General features: G+C 36.7%; 2 protein-coding genes across 5 annotated transcripts in view; both read right to left on the bottom strand.

The window, feature by feature from the left end:
- Positions 1-4627: 4627 nt before the first annotated feature.
- LOC109580047 (transcription factor kayak) lies at positions 4628-6184 on the bottom strand. The gene has a single exon (XM_019992809.3). The coding sequence runs from the start codon at positions 6182-6184 to the stop codon at positions 4913-4915; it is 1272 nt and encodes a 423-aa protein (XP_019848368.2). The 3' UTR covers positions 4628-4912.
- Positions 6185-6370: 186 nt separating this feature from the next.
- Positions 6371-9334, bottom strand: part of LOC105233176 (voltage-gated potassium channel subunit beta-2) — a 155826-nt gene continuing 152862 nt past the window's right edge. For 2 of the 4 annotated variants that reach the window (XM_049454883.1, XM_049454885.1), the window contains 4 exons: positions 7300-7427; positions 6879-7222; positions 6573-6791; positions 6371-6505 (listed from right to left, as the gene is read on the bottom strand). In XM_049454883.1, the coding sequence (XP_049310840.1) occupies positions 6404-6505; positions 6573-6791; positions 6879-7222; positions 7300-7427 (793 nt within the window). In that variant the 3' untranslated portion in view covers positions 6371-6403. Of the gene's footprint in view, positions 6506-6572; positions 6792-6878; positions 7226-7299; positions 7428-9334 lie in introns of all 4 variants that reach the window. The other 2 variants (XM_049454882.1, XM_049454884.1) reach the window with 1 other exon arrangement.

The raw sequence follows: 9334 nt of genomic DNA, 5'->3' as shown, positions 1-9334 counted from the left end.
TTAGTGTCTGCGCTAATATTCAACTGTTATTATTTTACATGAAATCACAGTCCGTATGTGAGAAAGAACGTGTAAATGTTTTTATGCATAGCTTTGCATATATTATTATATAATCTAAGACGAGTTCATTAAGTTCTTACTATTTTTTTATTTTTTATTTTTTTAAGCTTTTAATTATTTAATATCCTTGTTGGTTTTGCTATATTTTTATTGTTAACAATTTGAATGAGAAAATTAATTTGCTCTCAATTTGTATGCCGTTACGTAGTGTGTATGTATGTATTCATGCTATTGAAATGCTATATTTTTTTTAAATTAGGCATTTACTCGTAATTTAATTTTTTTTTGCAAAATTTTTTTTGTGTACTTCGAGAATTTGCTTGCTTATAATGACGTCACAACTTTTGAAAATTTTTATTTTTTAAATTACGGTTTTTTATTTTCAATTTATTTTTATTTCTACTTAGACTGTTCCTAAAACCAATATTTTTGCTTATGAAATTTTGAAATTGCGATTTTTTTTTTAATTTGTGGTTTTAAAGCAGAGATTCTTAAAGTGAGGTTAGAAAACAAAGTATTCGTAAAGAAGATTACCAAAAAATGTCAGTATGTTCAATGAAACAAGAAAATGTGTTGGGTTTGGCGTCTAACCCCAGTTAATTTGTAGATTTTATGTTATGTTTTAATTAATTTTTTATATTAATTAAATAGTTGGTATTAAATATTTGGCTTGGTTTTGTTTGCGAGTGTTTTTAGTTGTTGTATTTTATGGCAAAATTTATTTTCGGTGCTTGTTCAGTATATTTTAATAAATATACAACTGTAAGTATTCGTGTTCTAGTTCCATTTCGGGCGTTTACCAAACGGTTGTATCTGCTATTAAGTAGTATTTATTATTATATTGTCTTGGAAGCAGTTGTAAATGTATGTTTATAGGAATTGAAAAAAGATCGTTTTTTGTAGCGTGAACTTAAAAGTGAATGCTTTAAAATTATAAACATAAAAACAAAAAACAATTTGATGACAAACTCATTCAATTCTTACCTTCAGCGTCTTTAGCATCTTGAGAAACGAAGTTTGTTCCATAATTGTTTACTTCATTGAACAAAATATTAACACTTTAATTATATTCAAGGAGTTCTTGAGCAGGATCGCTTATAAATGTGCTTATTTCGAAAGAAAAGGGTCAGTTGTTATATACAGTTAGAATTTTCAAAAATCAATATTTTTTATTTTTTTTTTTAATGCACCTATATTTAAGAATACACACAGAAAATTTCATATCGTTTCGGTGAATATTTTCAAAGTTACACGCAAATTTGGAAAGGCGTTTCAGAGTGCTTGGTAACTTTAAACATGTTCTTCTCAAAAATCCCAACTTTAAATGCCTTTTTCCCAAAATGGTGTTTTCCAAGTCGGTTACCAATATTACTAGAAAACGGCCAAACTGTTTAATTTCCAATTTTACCACGAGCTTCTTAAATATATTTTTAGTAATTAAATATTTTTTTTTAAATAAGAAATATTTTTTATAAACAATTTAAGTTTGAAATTTTGGTCAAAAATCGATTTTTTTTTGAAACACCGCCATTTTGTTAAAAAAAATTAATTTTGCTTTTTCTTAGGATTGGCTTTACTAGACTTAACAATATTTTAATAAAGTCCTTTTGGTTTTTTAGTTTCAGAGGATCCATTTCAGAGATATAGTGGTCAATTTCTTTTTTGAGAGAAGCTCCCGGCGATCAGCTGTAGTTCTTTTCCAAATAAATATTTTCCAAATTATTGTTCCAAGTCTTAAAAGACAGTTAAAAAATACCATAATATGTGAACATATTTTCGAATCCATAAATTTAAAAGTTTTCTCAGTAAAAGCCCTGGAAAATTCACTTTTTTCGGTCTTCTAACTGTGTATAACCCCTTAACCAAATATTTACGCTGTAATTACATATGTAAGGAGTTTTTAAAAAAGTTCTAATGTCAAAGTTATTTCGAATGAAAAGTTTAAAGCGAACTCAAACCAAAAACTATTCTTTGAACAAGCACACACTACAAAAAACAAGCAAAAACATTAAATTTGCAACGAAGTCATAAGACCTTCATAAATACAAAATATTTCTGACAAGAACATTATTTTTATCGGTTAGTTCATAAGGCAGCTATATGCTATAGTTGACCGATTTGAATAATTTGTTCAGAGATTACACTGTTGCCTTTGATAATAACCCATGCCCAATTTGGCGTATACCTCCCTTTAAATGAAAAAGCTTTCCATATTTAATATTGATCTTTCAGTTTATACCACAGCTATACGAGTATGTTTAAGTAACATCTTTTGTACAATTTCTTTGGAGTTTACACCAATGATTTAAGCAATAACCTGTACTAAATTTATTTAAGATAACTTTTCAAAAAAAAATTTTCCATACAAAAACTTGATACCGATCGTTTAGTTCGTAATGCAGCTGTATACTATAGTGCACCGATATCAGCGGGAAAGAAAAATCGACTCAACTCGTCATACTGATCATTTATGCGTATATTTTATAGACACCATATTTGTGCGCTTTAAATAAGACATAAATGATTGAAGATAATCAAAAATTGTATTTTACTCTAAAAGTATATTAATTAATGCTTTTGATAACCCACTTGAACAGAGTCGAATACCAAAAAAAGTTGAAGTTAGACATTTGCTTGAGTTGAAAACCATATTTATAGTAATTTCAAAACTTTAACCAAAATGTAGTTTAGTTGAAATCCGTACTAGTGGCCTAAAAGTTGGTAAAAACCTTCATGACCATTGGAATATCTTGAAATCTACAAATATTAATAAAAATGTAGTTATCAAGTTTTAATCAGCGTACCGATAGCACTTGAAGTTATTTCAATTTCAGTGTCACTTAAATCATTGTAAACCTCTGCTATTGTTAAGTATATTCTCCTGTAACGCCGCAGGCCATATAAAACACATTTTAGAGGCTATGCAGCAAAAATTTTTTGTATAAACAACTAACGGGTTTTCAATAGGGACGCTACAAAATTAAGCTGATAGGGATAGCAAACGACTCCATATTTTTCCCCGCTATTTTGACATTTTTCTACAGTAAGTTTGCAATTTCCATTCGATCCAAGTCGAAATTATAAAAATTTACTACCGAAATTCGGAGTCTGTGGTTTCAACATCAAGAGCGCTGCGTCCACTCTATGGTCATCATAATTGGTCTGTCAGATCAACAACTGTGTGCCCAGTGGAAAAATTTAAATCCACAGACATAGTATATAATGTTCCCGTGTCAGTGAGACCAAGAAGTGCCCGTAGTGTCGAGAATATTGCTGCGACTAGCGCGTCATTTGAGGAATACTCAAATCAGTCTCTCACACGTCGTTTCCAAGCGTTGGGCATCTCTGTGGCGTCGTTGTGGCGAATTTTGCGAAAGTCTTGGCTTATATTCTTATAAAATCAAATTGACGCAAGAACTGAAGCCGCTTGATTACCAGAACCGTCTTATGTTCGTGAATTGTGCTAAGCAACACTTGAAAATGATCCGGATTTTCATTGAAAAGTCATCTTCAGCGATGAGGCTCATTTCTGGAGGAGTGGTTTCATCAATAAGGAAAATATGCGTTATGGTTCAGACAGCAATCCACACGTACTCCATGAGTCATCACTGCATTCCAAAAAATTGACCTTTGTAGCGGTTTATGTGTCGGCGGCGTCATTGGGCCGTACTTCTTCCGTGATGATCAAGATCGGCACCTTACTCCAAATGAGAATCGCTACCGCTCAATGATAACCGAAAATTTTTTGGCCCGAATTGAGTGATATGGACTTGGACAATATGTAGTTCCAACAGGATACCAAAAGCCATAAAGCGTATGTCGCAGTCGATTTATTGTAAACCAAGTTTGGTGAACGAAATGGCCCAGTCAACTGGTCGCCGTTGAACTATTTCCTGTGGGTCTTCGTCAAGTTCCAAGGAGAAAGCGACGATTGATGAACTTTGTACGAATATCGAACGTGAAATTGTGGCAGTATCAGTCGATTTATGCTTGAAAACCGTCGAAAATTGGTTTCAGCGTCTGGACTTTTGCAAGCGTGCCCGTATTGGCCATGCAAAAGAAACAGACTTCCATACATAATAGCATCGACTGTACTTTCACAGGAATAAAGAACTACGTGGATATCCCAAACTAAACTTTTGTTGCGCTCTTTTTGAAAAACCCGTTACGTTATATAAACGTAAAGAATTTAGGGTCATATCGATCACTGATATCCGGAAAATAAGTATATAGAAGAAGAAAGAAGAAAATATATAGAAGAATAATAGAAGAGTTTTTTAGGTAAGAACCAAACCTGACTATTTTGGAATAACTTATACATAACGGTTAACAAATTGCAGCGGTGTGTGTCTTCGGTAATAAATAAAATAATAAGTGACGATGTTTTTATTGCTGAGATTGACGGTACTTTACTAAATTATTAGCTTTATTAAATTTTTTGGTGAGCAAAAAGTGTTTTCAAGCAATTTTATTCGTCAGCGGGAGTGTTTGAAATGTGTATGTTTATGTATTGATATTATTATTAAATTTTATTAATTTTTATTGTATTAAATTTTCGCATTAATGTTTTCTGAATAATTTATTTTGATAATTTAAGCTTTAATTTTTATTTAATAAATATTTAAGCTATTTTATAATTATAAATACTTGACTAGATATATGTTACGATAATTTTAAATTTTCTCTAATTAAATTTTAAAAATTCATAAGCACTTAATTGCATAACGATGTACAAGAGCATCAAGAATACACATGACTCGACAAAGTCCACTGCGCTAGCGAACGCATAGAAATACTCGACTAACTTTTACCTTTATTTAAACACACTGTGTCATTTATTGCATATTATTATTTAAAATGCCATACTAGTACGCCGTCCACCGCCGCCGCCGCCCCCCGCACCCATACGTGATCCACCACGCGGCAGTCCACTATGCGAAACGCTGCGGCCCATTCGCGCCTCGCTACCGCGCCGTTCACGCGCCTTCCGCAACAGATCGCTCGTGCTCGGCCGACGGCTATCACTCGCGCTGGATGTACCGCTGCGCTTGCACGACATAATGTCCGACGTAGAGGAGCGTCGTATATTGCCCGAATCGATGGCATACGGCGACAGGTAGTACGGCGAGGGCGAACTGGCCTGCGAACGCGAACACATGTCGTACCGGTTGATGTGCAACAGCTGCGAACTGGAATGATTGTCGTCTTCGTGTGAGCTATTTCGACGCGACGAGTACGGCGATTGCGGATAATCGAGCAGTAGATTCTCCGCTTCCTCAGCATCGACCGATTCGATCTTCAAATAGGGCGGCATACGATTATTGATGGCTGTGCCGCCGCGACTACCCAACGGCGTGACGGCGTCCAGTAAACCGCTGCCATTCGCATTATCGGTTCTGCCATCACCCTCAGCAGCGCTACCGCTGCCGCCGCCACTTTTGCTGCCAACACCGCAACCGCCCAGCGAAGACGACTGGGAGTGCGAATGTTTGTTGCCGTTACGCAAGCCCGAATAGAGAGATTTGATGTGAAAGTCGAAGGATTTGAAATTGAGCAATGAGCGACGCTTTTGAGTTTTCGGTTCCGTGTCGGCGTTGGCATCGCTGGTTGGTATCAATACGCAGCCGTTGTTGTTGGTCGGTGTGGTGGCGGTTGTGATGGCGTTGGTTGTGGCACTTAAACTAGTTGTGTTGTTGTTGTTTAAAGAGTCTATTTGTATAATCGCGGTTGCACTATCTAAGCGTGTTGTTGTAGTTGTGGTTGTTGTTGTGATGCTAGCCGACGGTGTTGCAGCAGTTGCAGTTGCAGTTGCAGCTGCTGTTGTCAGCGTTGCGGTCGCAGCGTCTAAATCGTAAATATTTGTGGTGTTGTCGACTAAACTACTAACGGTATTATTAATTAACAAACTTTTATTGGTTGTAGATTTTAATAAGTGTGAAGAATGGTGCTGTTTTTGTAAATTTGCTTGTTGTTGTTGTTGTTGTTGCAGTTGTTGGTCTGTGTAGTGCACATGTAGCGGCTGCTGCGCATGCTCCGGCTGATGTAGTAGTAACAATTGTTGCTGTTGTTGTTGTTGTTGCTGCTGTTGTAGTTGTAAGTCATGTTTGCTTATTGTTGTTGTCATTGTTGTACTACTTAAACTAGTTTTACTACTAATCGCTTTCAAAAATTTATTATCGTTATCTAAGGACCCCTTTTGTCACTGAATAACACAGAAACCCTGCTTTGACGCATCCTTCGCATCGGCCTCCTCGCAGAACGCCTCCTCCTCATTTTTCGGTGACTCTGCCCCACAAGGGCCGCCGCCACTGAGGCTAGGCGGCCCCTGAGGGCAGGCTGATTGTCACCGAAGTGCGAGTGTCGATATCATTGGCGGCCGCACCGGTTTATTCTCTAATATGCGCTCCAACTCCATCAAGACGCTGGTTGAGAGGCGTGGCAGTAACTGCAAGCAGAAATCGTTTTCGCAATTTTATAAAACAAATAATTAAAGCTCAGTAAAGCGGACTAACCTGCAAGGATTGCAAACTCTGATGCAATTGCTCGGCCGAAGTTGCACCTAGAAGCAGACATTGCACCGGCTCATGCTTGAGTGACCAAGCAATCGAGAGTTGCGTTGGACTGCAACCCAATTTCTCGGCCAGTGCTGCCAAATCGCGCAAGCGATCACAATGTCGACGCCCCTCGTCCACACGATCTTTACCCCAGCTGCCTTGTGGCGATAAGGCCGCCTGAAAGTCAAACAAAAACCATAAAAAATACAGTGAAAGCAAAAAGAAAGCATTAAAATAAGTTTCTTAATTTCATTTCCAACTTACATTTCGGTTAATCTCATCCTCTGTCCATGAATAACTTTGACTTTTCGTTTTGAATGAACCCTTTGGCAGAAATAGTTTTTCGCCATTTTGCGTATCGGCCAATGCCATTGATAGCGGTCCCCAAGCCATTAGACCCACACCAATCTTATTGTACATTTCCGGCAAGTAGAGCTCGCACTTCTCGCGACAAAACATATGGTACTCTGATTGTTCGACTATTGGTGTTATGCAATTGAACTGTCGGCAGTTAGTGTAGGCTTCCATGATCTCGACATGTGACCAACGTGCGGTGCCCCAGTACATAGCCCAGCCCTGCTGAATGACATAGTTCATGGCGCGTACAACTTCTGTGCGAAAGCGTAGCAAGAAATTAGGAAGACGTGTTAAAAATTGGAACCTGAAAACGCATAACATTACTCACCTTCCATGGGGCACATAGCGTCCGCCTTGTGTATGATCACAATGTCTATATATTGCAATTGCAAACGTTGTAAACTGGCTTTGACACACTCGATGATGTGCTTGCGTGAAAGACCACGTTCTTCGGATCTGCAGACGGAGAATAAAAGATGTTATGAAATGTATATAAGATTAAAGAATATAAAATGATTTCTTAATCACTAACAATAAAAGTATAATGGATCATATACTTAATTACAATGGTTTTGAGTCCCTAACTCTACCTAAAGTAATTCTGATCTTTAAATTACTCGGTGTTCTCGGAGTGGTCATATATAATATATAAACGATCAGGACGAGAAAAGTTGGAAGTTGGAAGCTGGGAGTCTGCCTGTCCCTCCGTCCGTTCGTGGGAGCTGTAACTTGAGATATCTTGGTATACGGGTTCCTTAGTGAAAAAAGTCGTAATTGGACCACTGCCACGCCCACAAATTGTTTATGAAAGCCATTACTAAACACTAACTTGAGATATATTTCGGCACAGGGGATTGCAGTAGCAAGGCGGACCTGTTGGCAAAAATTTTTGAAAAAGTGGGCATGGCCCCGGTCTCCAATAAGTTTAATGTACATACCTCCTAAACTACTAAAGAAACAAATTTGCTCAGCACAAATAATAAGAATTACTACCGACAAAATGGAAGAAACCGGAATATAATTTTGGTGAAATTCCACATCTCGCGACCCCTTCGACCGATTTCAACTAAATTTAGCACGCAGCATTCCTTTCATTCTCCTATGTCACAGTATAAAAATGGGCGAAATTGGATTAAAACCACACCTACTTCTCATATAACACAATTTTAATTTGACTTTTGATCGAAAATATCGGTCAATGTGTGATATATACTGAAGTTAAAGGATAATCCTTCTCTTATGATGGTATGTCTGTATGTCAAAAATGGGTTGAATCGGACCAATACTTCCATTAGCTCCCATATACTTAATATACCGATTTTCGAACTTCGGCGTGACTTTGTACCGCATATGTATATCGGCCAATTTGAGTTATCACAATGAAAAGAAGAGAGCGTATTTTACTCATAACAGTGTATCTGTAAGCTGAAAATAAATAAATGTGAACGAAAACTTGGCCTAGCCCCTATGTAACTAATATACGTATCAGAATTTTCAAACAACTGGCTGACTTTACTCTATCTGATTGGTTTTACACCTTAAAGTATTTCCCAGGCTTTGATTCTTGCAGGTTGCAAGCGTATAAAATGTTCGATTGTCCCCGAACTTAGCCCTTGCTTACTTGTTATATTATACTTTTAATATAAAATGTTCATTTAATAAATATTGTTTAATACAGTCCTTTTTCAAAGCATCTGCCTATGTACATACATATATAGGTATATGCAACTAAATATTTCATTTTATATTCATTAAACATTTTAAAATATTTTCAGACTATATAAAAGCGAGTTCTTTTATGTGACACCTCAATCGCCAAATTGCTGCTAAGTAATTCACAAACAACATCTCAAGGAGCAGCAACTACTACCGCAATGTAGTAGGCATGTAGCGAGTGCATTACACCTTCGATGTACTGCGATGTGCTACCTCAAAGGAGCATGAACACAAACAATGGACACCATCTCCACACTCAGACTCACATTCAAACTCCACCACATACAACAAACACAACAGCATCACCGCTGTCGTGGGGAACTCTACTCACATTCACTACAGATTTGCCTACAGCCAGTCAATTGGTATTTTTCAATCGCGATCGGTCAACGGTCAAATTGCGCGTCGGTTCGTGTTGCGGGAAAAATAGCAATAAACGCGTTAGAAATTTATAGTAAATGTGCTTTGTAAATTATTTTGTTAAATTTAAAATCTAAGTCAGTGTTGTGCAAATTAAAAGAAAATTTAAATAAATATAGTGAAAAGTTAAATTAAGTGTGAAAAGTTGTAAGTGAAAGCTGAAAATGTGTGTAAAGTGAAATAGAATAGTGTGCATAGTTTGTAATTTTGTTTCCTATTACATGTTT

Source organism: Bactrocera dorsalis, chromosome 4 (assembly GCF_023373825.1).
Source record: "Bactrocera dorsalis isolate Fly_Bdor chromosome 4, ASM2337382v1, whole genome shotgun sequence".
Taxonomy (NCBI): Eukaryota; Metazoa; Arthropoda; class Insecta; order Diptera; family Tephritidae; genus Bactrocera; species Bactrocera dorsalis.
This window is presented reverse-complemented; position numbering and strand designations above follow the sequence as displayed.

Excerpts from the sequence above, each read along its gene's own strand:
- LOC109580047 (XM_019992809.3), bottom strand. The coding sequence starts at position 6,184 with ATGACAACAACAATAAGCAAACATGACTTACAACTACAACAGCAGCAA.